This window comes from Salmo salar, chromosome 02 (assembly GCF_965601325.2).
Source record: "Salmo salar chromosome 02, fSalSal1, whole genome shotgun sequence".
Lineage (NCBI taxonomy): Eukaryota > Metazoa > Chordata > Actinopteri > Salmoniformes > Salmonidae > Salmo > Salmo salar.
The window spans coordinates 57,872,328-57,896,152 of NC_138292.1; the positions used below are offsets into that span (position 1 = coordinate 57,872,328).

Sequence of the window (23,825 nt, forward strand, 5' to 3'; positions counted from 1 at the left end):
AAATGACCATGAGTCATGAATGAATGCCTAGCTGCCCCTCCCTTGAAACAAGACAACTCTTTGGCACACCTCTGCATTTTTGTTATTTTAACAGACAATTATTGTCTTGGTGTGTCAGAGAAAAACAGAGCACTCTCCATCTCAAAGTTCCAGTCTTGGGAGGCCAGGTTTCAGTGATCACCCTGCCTACCTGGACTGGAGAATGTGTGTGACGGTTTGTGGCTGGGAAGGGATGCTGAAGATGGAACCAGTTTGTCTGCTTTGGGGAGGGTATGTTTTCGTTGAGTGAGGCACCTGTTAGGCATGCTGAAGGTGGAACCAGTTTGTCTGCTTTGGGGAGGGTATGCTTTCGCTGAGCGAGGCAAGGGGTTGGCAGTTCTACAGGAGTACCGAGCAGCATGGACTACTAACACTGTCGCAACTTTCTCACATCTGTGGTAAAACTCCTCGGTGGCGGAGTAACAAGAAACTGCATGGTCAAAACAACCCAATGGAGCCTAAGGTAAGATTTTGATTTGTTGTCAATTTACATTTTGAAACTTTTGCTGAAGTACTCCATCCAGACTATATGGTGCCAGGTACTATTGTAGTGTTTACAAAGTCCACAATGATATCATTGTAAGAGTCAGTACAACTGAATGCATTCAACTGAAATGTGTCTTCCGCATATAACCCAATGCCTCTGAATCAGAGAGGTGCAGGGGGCTGACTTGGAGAAAATCTCAGTCAGCCTCTAATCTCTTACAGCTCTGCACAATGTGAATGAATGTCAAATAATAGGAATTACTTGAACAGAGAAATTGTCAAAGTGCCATGTTTCATGAAATATGATTGCAGCTTTTCGCTTACTGTCAGTTCACTCTTCTTTGAGTGCATATACAAGTAACTGCAAAAATAAAGGAAACACCAACATAAAGTGTTGGGCCACCATGAGCCATAACAGCTTCAATGCACCTTGGCATAGATTCTACAAGTGTCTGGAACTCTGTTGGACGTATGCGACACCAGTTTTCCACTGGAAATTCTATCTTTTAGTGTTTTGTTGATGTTGGTGTAAAATGCTGTCTCAGGCGCCACTCCATGGCATTTGGTTTTCATTGTTTTCATGCTCATCAAACCATTCAGTGACCACTCATGCCCTGTGGATGGGGGCATTGTCATCTTATGGGTGCGTAGCCAAAATGGGGGCATAGCCATGGTAGCCAAAATAATGGCCAAACTAATGGCCTGCAAAGCATACTTTGTATCAATATACCCTTATTTATTCAAGTGTTTCAATTATTTTGGCAGTTACCTGTAGTTATTGTTGGGCGTGTGGCATAATTACTTTCAATCTCTGCTCCTGAATTAAAGTTATTTCATTCGAAACATTATGGCGGACTTACAAGCAATAGGGGAATACTGAAACGCATAGTTTAATAAGTCTGAGTGATTCATATTTGTACATATTCATGTTTTGGATGTACAGTATTTGATGAAGTTAATGATGATGATGATTATGATAATTGTGGAACAAATTATTGTTCTTAGAGCAGCAGTCTCGCTAAGCATGTGACACAAATCATTTACAGGACTTGAAAGAACATACTGGAAGAGATCGTTTACAAATCGCTTGATTTGAGCCCCTGCCACGGCAAGCTTTTCATAATAGAAACTGATGGGTGTGGTAATTTCTGAGTTTACACCCGACTATAGTGCACTTACATATATATCTATATCTCTGGACGAACTTGTTCCTGTTGTTCCCTCCATGTACCAAGGCCATACCTCGAATACCTCAAATGGGCAGCTACCTGGGTGTCAACCATCTGTACATTTGCATATGTAAACAGGTTATCCCCCATAGCCCCCCTTTAGTTATGGTTTCAGCTGATTTAGTGTTTTATGTTAAAATGGGCTGTGGCATTGTTGTCTAATTATGTTCTTTCTTTGCATTTGATACTCTTGAAGGCTATGAAAGTATGCAGCAGTATTTAGGCCTGTATGATTTGATTATTATAGCATGAAACCAAGCTGAGCATTTCTTTTCAACTGATTCTTTCCTCCTCAACAGATTTAGACCGAAGAGCTTTTCATAAAGAATCATGGTATGTGAGATAATTCATCCATCAGCCATAATGATAGTAATAACAAGCATATTCCAACACAATAAGCTAAGCAACAGGAAATTCCCTTTTTGAAAAACACCACATTACTTTCTAGAAGTGTATGCCATTTAAAACGTCTATTTAGAAAAGTGATTGTATTATAGATTTGTAAATTATTGTAAATAACATGTATTTTTAAGTTTATTGTTCATTGTTGGCATTTGATGTTTGGGTTATTGAAACATGACCAATGCTGAGGCCACACGCCTGTCTGCACATTTCTTATTACTATGTTTGTATGTCTGCTTTTAGCCTGGTGTCCGCACCGGGAGGAGGCTCTCTAATGGGCTGATGCTGGAGGAATCAGAGAAAGGACAATTGGTCGTTTCCAGTGTTGTCGATGGCTCATTGGCCAATCAGGGGCTGAAAGAAGGTATGACTTTTGAGTCTCTTATTTAACACATACAAATGTTGTTGAGTCTCAAAGCTCCCAAAAAAAACAAAAACTGGAGCTTTCACTTTTGGGATTTTTCTCAGACATTTGTGCATCAATAAAATACATAGCTGTTTTTAAGGACACATTTAGAGTCATTGACATTTTCAGTCACCATGCTTTAACTGTGTTTCACTTTGAGAAATGTAATTTTTTTCAGGAGATGAAATTGTGGGTGCCACAATCAACTTTGACCAACTTTCAAAAGACGATGTGTTGAAAATACTGAAGTTGATGGATGATAATGGATTTGATGAGAAGGTTCAAGTTCTGACGAAAAATAATTTGCACAAGAGCATGGCGACCTTGGACAGCTTCAAAGCACCAGAGGAGGTTTGTGGAATACATTTAAAGTTAAACAGAATTAGTTGAATAACAAATAAAGTCAATTTTCAAAAGGTTGTTAGATCAATTATATCCATTGTTATTGGATTGCTTCTCTTTGCAGATGTTGAAGGATTCCTATAACAGACTCAATGCCAAAATAAAGAAGTTCATGAAGGAGGACAGCTCTGGACAACCTACAGCTTCTGGGGAAAGAGGCTCTCCTAACGGACAGGTAACGAGACCTCTCTGGGCCAAGCCTGATGTCAGAGGAACAGACTCTACAGTGACTCTCGATGCTCCTGGTGGAGAACTTTCGTTGCGTAATGCCAACATGAGTACAACGAATCTCTCTCTAGCTCAGTTGAATGGGTCTATAGAGGCTGATCCTGATGTCAATATCTCCGATTTACCTTCAGTAGACCTTAAAGGTTCCAAAATAGATCTAGAATTGCCAAATTCAGACATTGGCATCCCATCTGGGAAGATCAAAACACCAAGTCTTGGTATGGCTGACTTTGCTATATCTGGACCAAGATTTAGGAATCCAGACCTGGACCTCTCAGCGGATGAGATGTGTGTATCAGACGTCAGTTTGCCTGACCTCAGTACTCCAGATATTGACATACCCTCAGGTAAATTCAAACTAATGAAACCACATGCAGAACTCAAAGCTCCTGATTTCGATGTGGATGCCCCCTCTGGTAAACTGAAGATGCCCAAATTTGATGATGATGTAAAAACACCAAAGCTAATTCTCAAAGCTCCCAAGATAAAAGGTGGACTTGATGCACCTGACTTGGACTTACCCAAAGTCGACCTGAAATCACCTAAATTAGATGTAAACACTCCAGGTATTGACATTGATTCACCCACAGGGAAATTGAAAATGCCCAAATTGAAAATGTCAACATTTGGAATGAAGGGGCCACATATTGACAAACATGGAGATATAGAGGGACCAGACCTGAACTTGTCATCTCCCAATCTCAAGGGTCCCAAAGCAAACCTCAACATTCCAGATGCTGATATTGACAGTCCATCAGGAAAATTCAAAATGCCAACTTTCAAGATGCCAGATTTAGGTTCCTCTGGACCAAAGGTTAAGGGGCCTGGCTTGGATTTTTCAGCCCCCAAGTTTAAAGCTGGGATTGATGCCCCTGACATGGATTTACCAGACATGGACCTCAAAGCCCCTAAATTAGATGTAACCACTCCAGATATTGACATTGATTCACCCACAGGGAAATTCAAAATGCCCAATTTGAAAATGTCAACATTTGGAATGAAGGGGCCACATATTGACAAACATGGAGATATAGAGGGACCAGACCTGAACTTGTCATCTCCCAAACTCAAGGGTCCCAAAGCAAACCTCAACATTCCAGATGCTGATATTGACAGTCCATCAGGAAAATTCAAAATGCCAACTTTCAAGATGCCAGATTTAGGTTCCTCTGGACCAAAGGTTAAGGCGCCTGACTTGGATCTTTCAACCCCCAAGTTTAAAGGGGGAATCAGTCCCCCAGATCTGAATCATCCAGATCTTAAAGGCCCCAAACTAGGCCTAAATGCACCAGATGTAAACTGTAATATGCCCTCAGCTAAAGTCAAAGTACCTACATTGAAGAAACCAAAGGTTGATCTGAATGCTCCTGATCTGGACATTAACGGCCCCTCTGGTAAACTGAAAATGCCCAAATTTGGGCTGTCTGGTAAAATGCCAAAATCCACAAAACTGAATCTCAATGCCCCAAAGATAAAGGGGGGAATTGATTCCCCAGATCTGAATTTTCCAGATGCTGACCTCAAAGCCCCTAAACTAGATGTGAATACCCCTGATCTTGACATCAATGCATCCTCTGGGAAATTCAAAATGCCCAAATTCAAAATGTCTAAATTCAGAGGCCTAAAAAGACCAGATGTTGACATTGATGGAGACTTAGAGGGTGCAGATATAGATATCAATGCCCCCACAGCTAACCTCAAAGGTCCCAAAACAGGTCTAAAAATGCCAGATTTGAAGATGCCTGATTTCGGGCTATCTGGGCCAAATGTAGATAAACCTGACTATGACTTACCTGATATTGATCTCTCAGCCCCAAAGCTAAAAGGGGGCATCAATCCCCCAGATTTGAGACTACCTAAAGGTAAAATCAAAGGCCTAAAACTAGACCTCAATGATCCAGATTTGGATGTTGACGCTTCCTCAGGAAAACTGAAAATGCCCAAATTTGGACTCTCAGGCACTATGCCAAAAGGACCAAATCTGGACATAAATACTGGTGCAAAATCACCCAAGTTCAGTCTAAATATGCCAAAGATAAAAGCTGGGATTGATGCGCCTGACATGGATTTACCAGACATGAACCTCAAAGCCCCTAAATTAGATGTAAACACTCCAGATATTGACATTGATTCACCAACAGGGAAATTCAAAATGCCCAATATGAAAATGTCAACATTTGGAATGAAGGGGCCACATATTGACAAAGTTGGAGATATAGAGGGACCAGACCTGAACTTGTCGTCTCCCAAACTCAAGGGTCCCAAAGCAGACCTCAACATTCCAGATGCTGATATTGGCCGTCCATCAGGAAAATTCAAAATGCCAACTTTCAAGATGCCACATTTAGGTTCCTCTGGACCAAAGGTTAAGGGGCCTGACTTGGATCTTTCAGCCCCCAAGTTTAAAGCTGGGATTGATGCCCCTGACATGGATTTATCAGACATGAACCTCAAAGCCCCTAAATTAGATGTAAACACTCCAGATATTGACATTGATTCACCAACAGGGAAATTCAAAATGCCCAATATGAAAATGGCAACATTTGGAACGAAGGGGCCACATATTGACAAAGTTGGAGATATAGAGGGACCAGACCTGAACTTGTCATCTCCCAAACTCAAGGGTCCCAAAGCAGACCTCAACATTCCAGATGCTGATATTGGCCGTCCATCAGGAAAATTCAAAATGCCAACTTTCAAGATGCCACATTTAGGTTCCTCTGGACCAAAGGTTAAGGGGCCTGACTTGGATCTTTCAGCCCCCAAGTTTAAAGCTGGGATTGATGCCCCTGACATGGATTTATCAGACATGAACCTCAAAGCCCCTAAATTAGATGTAAACACTCCAGATATTGACATTGATTCACCAACAGGGAAATTCAAAATGCCCAATATGAAAATGTCAACATTTGGAATGAAGGGGCTACATATTGACAAACATGGAGATATAGAGGGACCAGACCTGAACTTGTCATCTCCCAAACTCAAGGGTCCCAAAGCAAACGTCAACATTCCAGATGCTGATATTGGCCGTCCATCAGGAAAATTCAAAATGCCAACTTTCAAGATGCCACATTTAGGTTCCTCTGGACCAAAGGTTAAGGGGCCTGACTTGGATCTTTCAGCCCCCAAGTTTAAAGCTGGGATTGATGCCCCTGACATGGATTTACCAGACATGAACCTCAAAGCCCCTAAATTAGATGTAAACACTCCAGATATTGACATTGATTCACCCACAGGGAAATTCAAAATGCCCAATTTGAAAATGTCAACATTTGGAACGAAGGGGCCACATATTGACAAACATGGAGCTATAGAGGGACCAGACCTGAACTTGTCATCTCCCAAACTCAAGGGTCCCAAAGCAAACCTCAACATTCCAGATGCTGATATTGGCAGTCCATCAGGAAAATTCAAAATGCCAACTTTCAAGATGCCACATTTAGGTTCCTCTGGACCAAAGGTTAAGGGGCCTGACTTGGATCTTTCAGCACCCAGGTTGAAAGGGGGAATCAGTCCCCTAGATCCGAATCTGCCAGATCTCAAAGGCCCCAAACTAGGCCTAAATTCACCAGATGTAAACTTTAATATGCCCTCAGGTAAAGTCAAAGTACCTACATTGAAGAAATCAAAGGTTGATCTGAATGCTCCTGATCTGGACATTGATGGCCCCTCTGGTAAACTGAAAATGCCCAAATTTGGGCTGTCTGGTAAAATGCCAAAATCCACAAAACTGAATCTCAAAGCCCCAAAGATAAAGGGGGGAATTGATTCCCCAGATCTGAATTTTCCAGATGCTGACCTCAAAGCCCCTAAACTAGATGGAAATGCCCCCGATTTTGACATCAATTCACCTTCTGGGAAATTGAAAATGCCCAAATTTCAAATGCCTAAATTCAGAGGCCTTAAGGGACCAGATGTTGACATAGATAGAGACTTAGAGGGCCCGGATATAGATATCAATTCCCCCACAGCTAACCTCAAAGGTCCCAAAACAGGTCTAAAAATGCCAGATTTGAAGATGCCTGATTTCAGGCTATCTGGCCCTTATGCAGAAAAACCTGACCATGACTTACCTGATATTGACCTCTCAGCCCCAAAGCTAAAAGGGGGCATCAATCCCCCAGATTTGAGACTACCTAAGGGTCATCTCAAAGGGCCCAAACTAGATCTCAATGCTCAAGATTTTGATGTTGATGCTCCATCTGGTAAACTGAAAATGCCCAAATTTGGCCTTTCAGGTACAATGCCAAAAGGACCAAATGTGGACATAAATGCAGGTGCGAAGTCACCAAAGTTCAGTCTAGAAATGCCAAAGATTAAAGGTGGGATTGATACCCCTGATGTGGATCTACCAGACATGAACCTCAAAGACCCTAAATTAGATGTAAACACTCCAGATATTGACATTCATTCACCTGCAGGGAAATTCAAAATGCCCAATCTGAAAATGTCTAAATTTGGAGCGAAAGGGCCAGATATTGACCTAGATGGAGATATAGAGGGACCAGACCTGAATTTGTCATCTCCCAAACTCAAGGGCCCCAAAGCAGATCTCAACATTCCAGGTGCTGATATTGACAGTCCATCAGGAAAATTCAAAATGCCAACTTTCAAGATGCCAGATTTAGGTTTATCTGGACCAAAAGTTAAGGGGTCTGACTTAGATCTTTCAGCCCCCAAGTTTAAAGGGGGGATTAGTCACCCAGATTTGGATCTGCCAGATGTTGCCCTCAAAGGCCCCACATTAGACCTCAATTCACAAGATGTAAACTTTAATATGCCCTCCGGTAAAGTCAAAGTACCTACATTGAAGAAACCAAAGGGGGATCTGAATGCTCCTGATCTGGACATCGATGGGCTCTCTGGTAAACAGAAAATGCCCACATTCTTGCTGCCTGGTACAATGTCAAAATCCCCAGACTTGAGGCTCAAAGCTTCAAACATTAAGGGGGGAATTGATGTTCCAGACATGCATTTACCAGATGATGACCTCAAAGCCCCTGAAGTAGATGTGAATGCCCCAGATCTTGACATCAATGAACCCCCTGGGAAATTCAAAATGCCCAAATATAAAATGCTTAAATTCAGAGACCTAAAGAGACCAGATGTTGACATTGATGGAAACTTAGAGGGCCCAGATATAAATATCAATGCCCCCACAGCTAACCTCAAAGGTCCCAAAACAGGTCTAAAAATGCCAGATTTGAAGATGCCTGATTTCGGGCTATCTGGGCCACATGTAGATGAACCTGACTATGACTTACCTGATATTGACCTCTCAGCCCCAAAGCTAAAAGGGGGAATCAGTCCCCCAGATTTGAGACTATCTAAGGGGCATCTCAAAAGCCCAAAACTAGACCTCAGTGCTCCAGATATGCCCTCAGGTAGATTCAGAGTTCCAACCATAGAGAGGCCAAATGGTAGCATCAAAGCCCCTGATTTTGACATCAGCACTCCTACATTCAAAATGCATACATTTGGGTTGTCTACACCAAAAGGACCGGATCATGACATCAGTGCTGACCTTGGTTAAATTGTCAAAGATGAAAGGCAGGATTGGTTCACCAGATCTGGACCTACCTATAATTGACTTAAAAGCCCCTAACATAGATTTAAACACTCCAGATATTAACATTGGTTCACTATCTTGGAAATTCAAAATGTCTCACCTCAAAATGCCTAAATTCGGCCTTTCTGGTCTGAAAGGTCCAGATGCTGGAATAGATGGAGACATTGATGGACCGGACCTGAGCTTGTCAACCCTGAAAGTAAACACGGGGATTGGTAGTCCAGATTTAGACATAAATGTTCCCTCTGGTACCCTCAAAGGCCCCCAAGCTCAATTGATCTCAATTTGCCAGACAGTGAGTGACGTTGCTATATAATCTCTAAAATTCAAACTGCCGTCTTTAAAATTGCCTCAGTATGGAAATCCCAATAGAAGAGCAGTATCAGATATGGACTTTATGAAAACAAATGACATTTCTCCTCCAAAGGCTAAAGTGGATCTAAAAGCACCAGACTTGAAAGTTAGTCACCCAGATGTCAGCCTGAGCTTACCCAAAGCTGATATCAGAAGCCCAGAATACAAAGTGTCATCTCATAGTAAACGCAGATCTGATATCCCAGGTAGAGCGCATATAAACGATTTGATATGCCAGGTTGGAGTATATATAAAAGTGCCTGTTGGGAAGTCTAGGAAGGTCAAAGGAAGGGCTAGTTATCCCATTGCAGATATTGATTTGCCAAAAGTTGATTACGAAGTGTTTGGTGTGGATCTGAGAGGTTCAGACCTTAACCTTGACGACCTCACAGTGAAATTCTAAATTCCCAAATCCAAGACTTCTAAATTGGGTAGTTATACAAGAATACCAGATATAGACTCAAGTCTTCCCAGTATTAATGCCTCAATCCCTCTTTTCCCACCCCAAAGTGTAGATTAGTGGTTTCACAGACAGATTTTAATTTGAGAAGACCTGACCTCAAGGGCAATAAACAATCGGAAAGCCCCAACTGGTGAACGAAACCGGCAGATAAAAAAAGTACAAAGCAGTCTAAAATTGTAGTCCATGACAAATTTGACTCATGGTTCAAACCCCAAAATTTCTGAAGATCAATAATATTTCATCACTGTACAGTATTTCCCAAACATGTCAAAGATGATGTACCAGACGGAACTGGGAGCCTGAAAAATTGGCACAAGGAAGAGTCAAACCGTAGATCTCATACACTCAGATGTCTCGACTTCATTGCATCAAATGTGGACCTTAAAGTTACAGAAGATGAGAACTTAAAAGGGTCAAAGCTTATATAGGATTCAGACAGCTGACTAAATGTAATTTTAGGCTTGTTTGAATCACAATCTTCTGTTGAAACATAATGCAGAAAACTTCTGTTACTTGCACTTATTTGTACTTTTTATGTAAATTGATTGGTGTTTGTTATGAACATGTTGAAAATGTATGTGTAACGGGTTCTCATTTTGTGAAATTGTTTTACAAAATGGATGAAAAGCTATTTGAAAAGGTGTTTTTACTGTACACTTGCTGTATTACAATCATTTGTTTTATCTTTACATTAATGCAATAAAACTATTAATTCTAAACAACTTCTTAATGCATTAGCCTAGACAACATTATTCTGACAGTAGGCCTTATTTTCCATATTTTTGCTCTTGAAATAACGTCTGAAAAATTAATTCTGTCAAGTATGATAAAAACATTTAACTCAACTGCTATTTTTGTCGAACTATTTATTTATTAGTTTGATTAAAAAAATTATAGTATTGCTTCACCTATTAGAGATTTTCACCTCCGCGCCGCTCAGTGGTAGTCTTATCACACTTGACTTGACACAATGTAAACGTCATCAGTAGAATATCTTTTGCACCATCTCACAACCTTTCTGGTATTTCATTCCAAACAATGTGTTTAATATATTGGGAGGTCTTCAATTTTTACTGAAATGTAATTATGTTCCTGAAAGATTACCCGCTAAATTGGCTAGGTTTGACCAACAAGCTTTAATCAAATAAAATGAAATCGAACTTTATTTGTCACATGCGCCAAATACAACAAGTGTAGATGTTACTGTGAAATGCTTACTTAACCAACAGTGCAGTTCAAGAAGAGTTAAGTAAATATTTACCAAATAAACTAAAGTAAAAAGTTATACATTAACATAACAATAACGAGGCTATATAAAGAGGGTACCGGTACCGAGTCAGTGTGCGGGGGTACAGGTTAGTTGAGGTAATTGTACATGTTGGTAGGGGTGAAGTGACTATGCATAGATAATAAACAGCGAGTAGCAGCAGTGTACAAAACAAATGGGGGGAGGGGTCAACGTAATAGTCCGGTGGCTATTTGATTAATTGTTCAGCAGTCTTATGGCTTGGGGGTAGAAGCTGTTAAGGAGCATTTTGGTCCTAGACTTGGCGCTCCGGTACCGTTTGCCGTGCGGTAGCAGAGAAAACAGTCTATGACTTGGGTGACTGGAGTCTCTGACAATTTTATGGGCTTTCATCTGACATTATCTATTATATAGATCCTGGATTGCAGGAAGCTTGGCCCCAGTGATGTACTGGGCTGTACGCACTACCCTCTGTAGTGCCTTACGGTCAGATGCAAAGCAGTTGCCATACCAGGTGGTGATGCAACCAGTCAGGATGCTCTTGATGGTGTAGCCGTAAAACCTTTTGAGGATCTGAGGACCCATGCCAAATATTTTTTCCTGGTGGGGAAAAGTTTTGCCGTGCCCTCTTCACAACTGTCTTGGTGTGTTTGGACCATAATAGTTTGTTGGTGTGGACACCAAAGAACTTGAAACTCTCGACCCGCTCCACTACAACCTCGTTGATGATAATGGGTGCCTGTTCGGCCTGCATTGTCCTGTAGTCCACGATCAGCTCCTTTGTCTTGCTCATATTGAGGGAGAGGTTATTGTCCTTGCACAACACTGACAGTTCTCTGACCTCCTCCCTATAGGCTATCTCATTGTTGTCGGTGATCGGGTCTACCACTGTTGTGTCGTCAGCAAACTTAATGATGGTGTTGGAATCGTGTTTGGCTAAGCGTTTGTGGGTGAACAGAGAGTACAGGAGGGGATTAAGTACACACCCTTGAGGGGCTACAGTGTTGAGGATCAGCGTGGCAGATGTGTTGTTATCTACCCTTACCACCTGGGGGTGGCCCATCAGGAAGTCCAGGATCCAGTTGTAGAGCGAGGTGTTTAGTCCCAGGGTCCTTAGCTTAGTGATGATCTTCATGGGCACTATGGTGTTGAATGCTGAGCTGTAGTCAATGAACAGCATTCTCACATAGGTGTTCCTTTTGTGCAGGTGGGAAAGGGCAGTGTGGAGTGCGATTTGAGATTGTGTCATCTGTGGATCTGTTGGGGCGGTATGCAAATTGGAGTGGGTCTAGCGTATCCGGGAGGATGCTGTTGATGTGAGCCATGACCAGCCTTTCAAAGCACTTCATGGCTACCGACATGAGCGCTACGGGCCGGTAATCATTTAGGCAGGTTACCTTCGCTTCCTTGGGCACAGGGACTATGGTGGTCTGTTTGAAACATGTTGGTATTACAGACTCAGTCAGAGAGAGGTTGAAAATGTCAGAGAAGTCACTTGCTAGTTGGTCCGAACATTCTTTGAGTACACGTCCTGGTAATCCATCTGGCCCCGCGGCTTTGTGAATGTTGACCTGTTCAAAGGTCTTGCTCACATCGGCTACCGAGAGCGTTATCACACAATCATCCAGAACAGTTGGTGCTCTCGTACATGCTTCAGTGTTGTCTGGTATGCTCGCGTCACTGGGCAGCTCGCGTCTGGGTTTCCCTTTGTAATCTGTAATAGTTTTCAAGCTCTGCCACATCCGACGAGCATAAGAGCCGGTGTAGTAGGATTCAATCTTAGTCCTGTATTGATGCTTTGCTTGTTTGATAGTTTGTCTGAGGGCATAGCGGGATTTCTTATAAGCGTCTGGATTAGTGTCCCACTCCTTGAAAGTGGCAGCTCTAGCCTTTAGCTCGATGTGGATGTTGCCTGTAATCCATTGCTTCTGGTTGGGATATGTACGTATGGTCACTGTGGGGATGACGTCGTTGATGCACATATTGATGAAGCCGATGACCGAGGTGATATACTCCTCAATGCCATTGAATGAATCCCGGAACATATTCCAGTCTGTGCTAGCAAAACAGTCCTGTAGCGCAGCATCCGCGTCATCTGCACCTGTACATAGCCCATCTATAATTTAGCCCAAACAACTACCCCTTCCCCTACTGTATTTATTTATTTTATTTATTTTGCTCCTTTGCACCCCATCATTTATTTCTACTTTGCACTTTCTTCTACTACAAATCTACCATTCCAGTGTTTTACTTGCTATATTGTATTTACTTTGCCACCATGGCCTTTTTTGGCTTTACCTCCCTTATCTCACCTCATTTGCTCACATTGTATATAGACTTATTTTTCTACTGTATTATTGACTGTATGTTTGTTTTACTCCATGTGTAACTCTGTGTTGTTGTATGTTGTCGAACTGCTTTGCTTTATCTTGGCCAGGTCGCAATTGTAAATGAGAACTTGTTCTCAACTTGTCTAGCTGGTTAAATAAAGTTGAAAATAAATTCTGACCACTTCCGTATTGAGAAAGTCACTGGTACTTCCTGCTTTAGTTTTTGCCTGTAAGCAGGAATCAGGAGGATAGAATTATGGTCAGATTTGCCAAATGGAGGGTGCGGAAGAGCTTTGTATGCATCTCTGTGTGTGGAGTAAAGGTGGTCGAGAGTTTTTTTTCCCTCTGGTTGCACATGTGACATGCTGGTAAAAATTTGGTAAAACTGATAAGTTTGCCTGCCTTAAAGTCCCCGGCCACTAGGAGAACCGCTTCTGGGTGAACATTTTCTTGTTTGCTTATGGCCTTATAGAGTTGGTTGAGTGTGGTCTTACTGCCAGCATCAGTCTGTGGTGGTAAATAGACAGCTTCGAATAACATAGGTAGATAGTGTGGTCTATAGCTTATCATAAGGCAATACCTCGAGACTTCTTAATATTAGACATCGCGCACCAGCTGTTATTGACAAAAGACACACACCCCCACCCCTCGTCTTACCAGACGTAGCTTCTCTGTTCTGCCGGAGCATGGAAAATCCCACCAGCTCTTTATTATCCATGTCGTCGTTCAGCCACGACTTGGTGAAACATAAGGTATTACAGTTCTTCATGTCCCGTTGGTAGGATAATCGTAATCATAGGTCATCAATTTTATTTTCCAATGATTGCATATTAGCTAGTAGAATGGATGGCAGTGGGAGTTTACTCGCTCACCTACGGATTCTCAGAAGGTAGCCCAATCTGCGTCCTCTTTTCCTCCGTCTTTTCTTCATGCAAATTATGGGGATTTGGGCCTGTTCCAGGGAGAGCAGTATATCCTTCTCATCGGACTTGTTAAAGGAAAAAACGTCAGCCATCCTCTTCGGCGCCATCTTAATATTGTCACGTCTGCTCCCCCCCCCCCCCCCCCCGGCACTTGAGGGCACCAGGCTGCCCGTCATCACGCACTCCTATCATCCATTATGCACACCTGCCTTCCCTCGTCACGCGCATCAGCGATATTGGACTCACCTGGACTCATTCATCACCTGCTATTACCTCCCCTATATTTGTCAGTTCCCCATCTCTGTTCCCCACTTCTGCATTGATTGTCTTTTGTTTGTATTACTAGTTTGCTGACGCTGTCCCTGTCACGTTCCATGTCCGTTCTTTATTAAATGTTTGACTCCCCGTACCTGCTTCGTCTCTCCAGCGTCATCCCATGTGACAGAATGCAGAAGACATCACACGAAGCATCGGGGGGAGTACTGGCGTTCCGGTTGGTATGGGTGGCATCGGCTCTGGGTTGCCACCGATGAAACCGGGGGTGCCTAGTCAGCTCGTCGGACTCCCACGCCCTAGCTGGCTCGAAAGGTTTCCTTGTCCCGGTTGGCTTGGATGGCGCCCATTCCACGTCGGGCCTCAGCCGGATCGTTAGTTCTTGTTTGCCCAGCCGGTCCAGGAGTTTTTTTGTTTGTTTTTGTTTTGTTGGTGACGTCGGGGTGGATTCCACCACCGATGGAACCGGGGGTGCCTAAGCCAGCCCGTCGGGCTTTCACGCCCTGGCTGCCTCGAAAGGTTTCCTTGCCTCGATTGGCTCGGCGGCTTCCCATCCCACGTCACACTCCACTGGATCTTCGGGCTCCCTCTCTGCAGCGGGATCGACAGGCGTCTGCCTCAGTCGAATCGTCGGGCTTCCATGCCTCAGCCGGCTCGCCAGGCTCTCACACTCCTGCCGGTTCGTTGGGCTACCACGCCCCAACTGGCTTTCCCAATGCCCATGTCTCAGGCCGGTTTGCCCAGGTGGGACGCCGGGTGGCACCCCTAGAGGGGGGGGGGGGGTACTGCCACATCTGCTCCCACCCCCCCCCCCCCCCCCCCCGGCGCTTGAGGGCGCCAGGCTGCCCTGCATCATGCACTCTTATCATCCATTACGCACACCTGCCTTCCCTCGTCACGCGCATCAGCGATATTGGACTCACCTGGACTCAGTCATCACTTGTTATTACCTCCCCTATATTTGTCAGTTCCCCTGCTCTGTTCCCCACTAATGCATTGATTGTCTTTTGTTTGTATTACTAGTTTACTGACGCTGTTCCTGTTCTTTATTAAATGTTTGACTCCCCGTACCTGCTTCGTCTCTCCAGTGTCATCCCATGTGACAAATGTCCTGGAAAATATGTTTCCTGCACAATTTTTCCCCACTTTATGCTCTTTTGTGGAATAATTCAGACATAACTATGAGGAATAAGTCATTGTTCTACCCTAGCTGGCATGAGAGGAATATTGACTTTGTTCTTATTGCTTTCGACAACAGGGGTAATATTCTTGCTTAAGAACAGTTTCCAATACCTTTCAGAGAGTTTAATTCTGCGCTCAAAGCCATTCCAAGTGGTCTAACTACACTAATGAAAACTCATCTTAGTTTTGGTGATGATCACAGAACTCAGTTTGGAAGGTGTGGGCTTACTTGAGAAATCTTCTTGTAATAAATACATAAGTCAAATTTTCCATTCACGGAATCAACTTACGCCTAGAGGAATATTTTTTGGGGAGCATGCTTATTCCTGACATTGTCTGGAAAAAAAGCTTGGTTGATGCCTTACAAATATTGTATACCAAACAAATGTAAGGAAGTGCACTTTAAGGTTCTACATAAGATACAGTGGGGGAAAAAAGTATTTGATCCCCTGCTGATTTTGTACGTTTGCCCACTTACAAAGGAATGATCAGTCTATAATTTTAATGGTAGGTTTATATGAACAGTGAGAGACAGAATAACAAAAAAATCCAGAAAAACACATGTCAAAAATGTTATAAAATGATTTGCATTTTAATGAGGGAAATAAATATTTGACCCCTCTGCAAAACATGACTTAGTACTTGGTGGCAAAACCCTTGTTGGCAATCACAGAGGTCAGACGTTTCTTGTAGTTGGCCACCAGGTTTGCACACATCTCAGGAGGGATTTTGTCCCACTCCTCTTTGCAGATCTTCTCCAAGTCATTAAGGTTTCGAGGCTGACGTTTGGCAACTCGAACGTTCAGCTCCTTCCACAGATTGTCTATGGGATTAAGGTCTGGAGACTGGCTAGGCCACTCCAGGACCTTAATGTGCTTCTTCTTGAACCACTCCTTTGTTGCCTTGGCCGTGTGTTTTGGGTCATTGTCATGCTGGAATACCCATCCACGACCCATTTTCAATGCCCTGGCTGAGGGAAGGAGGTTCTCACCCAAGATTTGACGGGACATGGCCCCGTCAAATGATGCGGTGAAGTTGTCCTGTCCCCTTAGCAGAAAAACACCCCCAAAGCATAATGTTTCCACCTCCATGTTTGACCGTTGAGATGGTGTTCTTGGGGTCATAGGCAGCATTCCTCCTTCTCCAAACACGGTGAGTTGAGTTGATGCCAAAGAGCTCCATTTTGGTCTCATCTGACCACAACACTTTCACCAGTTGTCCTCTGAATCATTCAGATGTTCATTGGCAAACTTCAGACGGGCATGTATATGTATTCTTGAGCGGGGGACCTTGCGGGCGCTGCAGAATTTCAGTCCTTCACGGCGTAGTGTGTTACCAATTGTTTTCTTGGTGACTATGGTCCCAGCTGCCTTGAGATCATTGACAAGATCCTCCCGTGTAGTTCTGGGCTGATTCCTCACCGCTCTCATGATCATTGCAACTTCACGAGGTGAGATCTTGCATGGAGCCCCAGGCCGACAGATATTGACAGTTCTTTTGTGTTTCTTCCGTTTGCAAATAATCGCACCAAATGTTGTCACCTTCTCCCCAAGCTGCTTGGCGATGGTCTTGTAGCCCATTCCAGCCTTGTGTAGGTCTACAATCTTGTCCCTGACATCCTTGGAGAGCTCTTTGGTCTTGGCCATGGTGGAGAGTTTGGAATCTGATTGATTGATTGCTTCTGTGGACAGGTGTCTTTTATACAGGTAACAAGCTGCGGTTAGGAGCACTCCCTTTAAGAGTGTGCTCCTAATCTCAGTTTGTTACCTGTATAAAAGACACCTGGGAGCCAGAATTATTTCTGATTGAGAGGGGGTCAAATACTTATTTCCCTCATTAAAATGCAAATCAATTTATAACATTTTTGACATGGGTTTTTCTGCATATTTTTGTTGTTATTCTGTCTCTCACTGTTCAAATAAACCTAACATTAAAATTATAGACTAATAATTTCTTTGTCAGTGGGCAAACATACAAAATCAGCAGGGGATCAAATACTTTTTTCCCCCACTGTATATCCATGTAATTCTATTTTGTCCAAATGTGTGGCTGTTGATGATATCTGAGTTTTCTGTGAAAAAGGTGGAAATCTGACTCACTTGTTCTATGAATGTATATCTGTGATAGATTTTGGGGAAAACCTTGCAGAACACTTATTTACCTTTTTGAACACTACCCATGTTTTTTGACATGAAGGATATAAAATGTTACTATTGCAGTGATAACAAGACCATGAAATGATTGTGAATTTTTTTATTCTTGTTGCCAAATACTTTATACATAAACAACAATTCCAGAATTCTATACCAAAATATTTTTGATTTAATTAAATAATCTTGTTAAGACATTAATCCTAGTGAATAACAAAAATAATATCTTCCTGAATCATTATAATGAGATTTTTTCAGAGTGAATACAATTGCACTAGAATTGTTATTCTTCTTTAAAATAATTTTGTATATATATTACATTTTTTGTATGTATTTAGTAATTTCTTGTTTATATCTGTTTTTTTTCTTAGACATGTTTGATGTAGGGATGTAAGTTGTTGGTCATTTTTTATTATGAATAAACAAACAAAAATAAAAAATATTTAAAAAATACATATTTTTTTTAAAAGACAAAGGACTTTTCTGATTTTGAAACTGGAAAATACATGTTTGTTTAGAAATATGATCTCTAAAATGCTGTTTTAAAGAAATTACACATATTTGATTGTCTTAATTGGGTTTACAGAAATGTGTTGTTGCTATATCAGTTAACGTTACAGTGTGAGGTAGAGGCATTACTAAAAGGTTGAGTATTAAAACAGGCTAGCTGTCACTTTATTGTAGCTATGTAGTGGCTGGTATGACCAATAGTACATACAAATGCTAATCATCAAATGTCCTTTTTAAAGTTGCCTTTATCTTTCTTTGGAGTGAACGCTCTACCCTTGGCCTAGGCCTTCTCTGTAGCTCAGTTGGTAGAGCATGGTGTTTGCAACGCCAGGGTTGTGGGTTTGATTCCCACAGGGGGCCAGCACAGAAGAAAAAAAATGTATGAAATGAAATGTATGCATTCACTACTGTAAGTCGCTCTGGATAAGAGCGTCTGCTAAATGACTAAAATGTAAATGTAAATGTATGCATTCCATACACATTTGTGGACCCCGCAAGGTCAAGTAGGTCTTCTGCTTTTCATTCATTGCCTTCTTATCATGCACTTAGCCAGAATAGATTCTGGAGTCTACAGTATTAAGGGTCAGAATCTATTAAGGCTATCATGCACTATTTATAATGTATCATTGAACTGATGGTGCGAATTTAATGGGGCAGGTTTGCAAGTTCTATATAGATGTATGTAGATTGTAGAACCCTGTCCAGACTCCAGACACAAACAGATTATTCCCTTATTCTTGAATACATTGTTGGTCTGTCATTTTCAGAGCATTCATTTCCAACTAGGTCAGATGTAACGAAGCAATTTGATGTTTTATGATCTCTTTCCAGAGAGGTCCCCTCCTCCATCAGACTCCAGTCTTCCTGTGTTGAGGAGGTGTGATGCTGCCGTCCCTGTACACCTGAGCCCAGTACAGACATGGGTGGAGACATTGGAGAGGCGGGACAGTGAACCCTTGGGTTTGGTTGATAGCCAACCTGATATCTTTGCAGTCCCTACAAGGTAAACTGTCAATGTGTAGCCATTCTATTTACATTTAAAGGACAAGTTCACTGTTTTACAAATGTATGTTAATGGTTCCTCACCCTGAAATTAGTCTATGTAATCTATGGTTCAGTTTTCAATAACCCCCTAAGGTCGATGTCGGCGCCTCCAATAAAATCTAATTAGCATCATACAATCCCCATCAAAATCTTTGTTTAAGCTAGAGATCTGAGGTGAAAGGTGACCGAGCTAGAGCAGTGTTTGTCAGACCATGAGACATCCCGAAAATCATTCTTCTCACAAAATCATCTGTAGTGTCCGAATCATTTGGCCTAAAACTATTATGACCCCTCTATGGAAAGATGAGACTCTCGTGAACACGATGGTGTTTTGCTCTAGGATGCCCACAAATCTCACAAGACTCGTCTGAAGGTCCCCGGTACCAGTGTGCAAAGCTGCCATCAAGGCAAAGGGTGGCTACTTTGAAGAATCTCAAATATAAAATATATTTTGATTTGTTGAACACTTTTTTGGTTACTACCTGATTCCATATGTGTTATTTCATAGTTTTGATGTCTTCACTATTATTCTACAATGTAGAAAATAATAAAAAATAAAGAAAAACCCTGCGATGAATAGGTGTGTCCAAACTTTTGACTGGTACTGTATATGGAGATAGTTTGGTGCCAAAAAGAAGGGGTTAAAGGGGAATGGAAACACTAGGATTTAGAACGCTAGCTAACTGTAACTGTAAATCGCCGTATTGGCATTGTTGCGTCACTGGCAGGAGAGAAAATGTTGGAACTCCCAAAAATGGCTGAATTTACAGAGTAGCTCCGAGTCTGAGAATAACTTTATTACACAGAATGAAATAGATGTTAATTAGGGAGCCAATAAACCTACTGAAGCCGTTCCTGTTTGAGCCGATCGTTGCCCCAGATCAAAGAGTTCATTCTCGTAGCAGTGACAACACAGACATGCTGCCTAAAACACCTCAGCTAGAGGGTCGGCGTAGCCAAACACAAACTGGTGTGAGTGGGGAAGCTGCCAGATAATGGCTAGAGTATGAGTATGTGTCTGTAGAGAGATGGTGGCGATAGAGCACAAAATCCCAGTGGATTGTGGCTGTATTTCATCCAGTCAGAGGTTCCTGTCAGTCTGTCTGGATGGCGATGTATTTATTGGACGGGCCACTAATCCTTATGAAGGACTTCCTGGCAGAAGAGGTTACTCGACCAGTCAGCAGCCAATATGCCAGTTAAATAATTGGTGAAATTTAGCTTGATTATAAATTATTTAGGTTAATATCAGTAGGTGGGTGCTCAATATATACAGTTGAAGTTGGAAGTTTACATACACCTTAGCCAAATACATTTAAACTCAGTTTTTCACAATTCCTGACATTTAATTATAGTAAAAATGAGGTCAGTTAGGATCACCACTTTATTTTAAGAATGTGAAATGTCAGAATAATAGTAGAGAGAATTATTTCTTTCAGCTTTTATTTCTTTCATCACATTCCCAGTGGGTCAGAAGTTTACATACACTCAATTGGTATTTGTTAGCGTTGCCTTTAAATTGTTTAACTTGGGTCAAACGTTTCAGGTAGCCTTCCTCAAGCTTCCCACAATAAATTGGATGCATTTTGGCCCATTCCTCCTGACAGAGCTGGTGTAACTGAGTCAGGTTTGTAGGCCTCCTTGCTCTTACACGCTTTTTCAGTTCTGCCCACAAATTTTCTATGGGATTGAGGTCAGGGCTTTGTGATGGCCACTCCAATACCGTGACTTTGTTGTCCTTAAGCCATTTTGCCACAACTTTGGAAGTATGCTTGGGGACATTGTCCATTTGGAAGACCCATTTGCGACAAAACTTTAACTTCCTGACTGATGTCTTGAGATGTTACTTCAATATATCCACATCCCATGTCCCTATCGCTAGAGTAGTGAATTCAAATAGCTTTGGCTGCCATCTATTGGAAAGGAATGGTAACTACACTGAGTCAAAGTAGGTTTAAATAATATATGCTATTTAGCAGACGCCTTTATCTGGGTACATGGTAGTCTAAACAGATCATAGAAACAGGATTACAATGTTGATATCATGGATGGTCAGTCCTTGCATCTATTGCTCTGTCTATGAATTTGAGAGTGGATACATTTCACCAGCCCCATCCCTCAGCTTTTTACCAAAAGAGGAGCAGGGAGTCACTTTGTTATTGTTTCTACTGCTGATTGCCACTTTAAGAAGTTAAGATGCAGATGAAATACACACCAGAATATGTTACAGATAATATACAAATGTCCCATTACTCAGACAGTTAGTGAATACACAGCATCCAGCACAGCAAAAAATCAATCAATCAAATGTATTTTACAAAAGCCTTTTTTACATCAAGAGAATAACCACAGTGGTTGTAGAGGGTGCAACAGTTCAACACCTCAGGAGCAAATGTCAATTGGCTTTTCATAGCTGAGCATTCATAGGTTGAGAAAGAGAGTCGAAACAGCAGGACCGGAACAAGGTAGCACATCCGTTGAAACGGGTAAAAAAAACAAGTGGGAAAACAATTCCACTCCAATTCCCTTCATGGATGGATGTATCTTTACATTTGTTGTTGAATGTCCTTCTCCATTTTGGGAACACCAGCCCGCTCCCCCAAGGTGATCGATAGTATATCTTGGCTTGCACTGTGATGATTGTGATTCTGAGCTCTCAGGTTCATACAGCGAGTTCTGGTCTTCACTGATCTCACTCTCCATCAGCTCCATCTGTGGCGTATAGGGACAGGACTATGACCTCTTCACCGCAGCACAGGAACACTCTGGCACCCAGGGGTCAGTGTGGCATGCTGTACTAACCGTTCTTTCCTATTGGTAGAAAACAATGAAGGTATCTATTAGGCTATAGTTATATTCAAGAAACACTGCATATACTTGAAATAAACAATAGCCTTAGAAATAACATTTGCATGTACTTCCTCTGCCTCCTGCACAGTCTCCTCCAGGATGAAAACATTTTCAGGGATGAAGATGTCATCCTGAAACAAACAACATTTTTGTTAAGACAACTGATCCCAAATATATCAGTAGGCATTAACAAGCTACCTGTCTTGTATGCTTTGTCAACACAGCAAATACAGGGACATTTATTTTTCAGCAAACATTAGCTATGTCAACTTCAGTCTAGCTAAATGAGGTGGAGTTAACAAAACATTACAAAAACAAATCTGCCAACAAAATGTATTACAGTACTTGACTAACTGAGGTGGAAGCTAGCTACAGTAACTATCTAATAACAGGGGTACACGGAGAGCGACGTTGATGATGGTCGGTCGGTAACCCCTACACCATAACCCTCAATGTCAAATGGAGGTGCATGAAGGGCATTCTATGCCATCAAAAGCAACATAAATTCGACATACCTATTAGGATCTGGCTAAAAATACTTGAAACAGTTATAGAACCCATTGCCCTTTATGGTTGTGAGGTCTGGCGTCCGATCACCAACCAAGAACTCACAAAATGGGACAAATACCAAATTGAGACTCTGCATGCAGAATTCTGCAAAAATATCCTCCGTGTACAAAGTAGAACACCGAATAATGCATGCAGAGCAGAACTAGGCCGATACCCGCTAATTATTAAAATCCAGGAAAGAGCCGTTAAATTCTACAACCACCTAAAAGGAAGCGATTCCCAAACCTTCCATAACAAAGCCATCACCTACAGAGAGATGAACCTAGAGAAGAGTCCCCTAAGCATGCTGGTCCTGGGGCTCTGTTCACAAACACAAACACACCTCACAGAGCCCCAGGACAGCAACACAATTAGACCAAACCAAATCATGAGAAAACAAAAAGATAATTACTTGCCACATTGGAAAGAATTAACTTCTTAGGGATAGGGCCTAGATTCCTGAATTTCCGCCTGACTGACGTGCCCAAAGTAAACTCCCTGTTACTCAGGCCCAGAAGCCAGGATATGCATATAATTGTTAGAATTGGATAGAAAACACTTTGACGTTTCTAAAACTGTTAAAATAATGTCTGAGACTATAACAGAATTTATATGGCAGGTGAAAATCCGAAGAAAAACCAACCAGAATATTTGTTTTTTAGGTCCCAGGCTCTTATAATGGAAACCTATTGTTACTATGTAAATCCGTCTCCCAGATTGCAATTCCTATGGCTCCACTAGATGTCAACAGTCTGTATTCAAGGTTTCAGGCTTGTTTTTTGAAAAACAAGCAAGAATTTTGAGTTTTGGCGAAGAGAGCACCGGAACAATATCAGTCTTTCGGCACGCAAGGGAGAGGGCGCACGCTTACTAATTTTCCTTTCCTATTGAACATACTACTTTCCGTATGAAATATAATAGTTTATTTACATTTTAGAGTACCTGAGGATTAAATAGGGCTCTGCTATTTGGCCCGAAACAGAGAGTGCACAGTGGCAGAATACCTGACCACTGTGACTGACCCAAACTTAAGGAAAGCTTTGACTATGTACAGACTCAGTGAGCATAGCCCTGCTATTGAGAAGAGTGATGGGTTGTTTGCGAATGATCCGGCTCTAAGAGCCGGCTCTTGTAGGTGAGCGTTGGGAGCCGGCTCGCATATCAGAAGAGCCGAATCTATTTATAAA

General features: G+C 42.0%; 1 protein-coding gene across 1 annotated transcript; it reads left to right on the top strand.

Moving 5' to 3' along the window:
• The first annotated feature begins 152 nt into the window (after positions 1-152).
• On the top strand, positions 153-10,426 carry LOC106587593 (uncharacterized). Its single transcript, XM_014176145.3, has 5 exons — positions 153-502; positions 2,054-2,087; positions 2,400-2,520; positions 2,741-2,913; positions 3,029-10,426. Exons 2-5 carry the CDS (start codon positions 2,085-2,087, stop codon positions 8,726-8,728), a joined length of 5,997 nt encoding a protein of 1,998 aa, XP_014031620.3. The 5' UTR covers positions 153-502; positions 2,054-2,084; the 3' UTR covers positions 8,729-10,426.
• Positions 10,427-23,825: the final 13,399 nt, after the last annotated feature.

What these genes read in the sequence shown, in the direction of transcription:
- LOC106587593 (XM_014176145.3), top strand. An exon ending in CAATCAGGGGCTGAAAGAAG is followed by an intron (nt 2,521 to 2,740) that starts GTATGACTTTTG and finishes AATTTTTTTCAG; the next exon opens with GAGATGAAATTGTGGGTGCC. An exon ending in GCTTCAAAGCACCAGAGGAG is followed by an intron (nt 2,914 to 3,028) that starts GTTTGTGGAATA and finishes TTCTCTTTGCAG; the next exon opens with ATGTTGAAGGATTCCTATAA.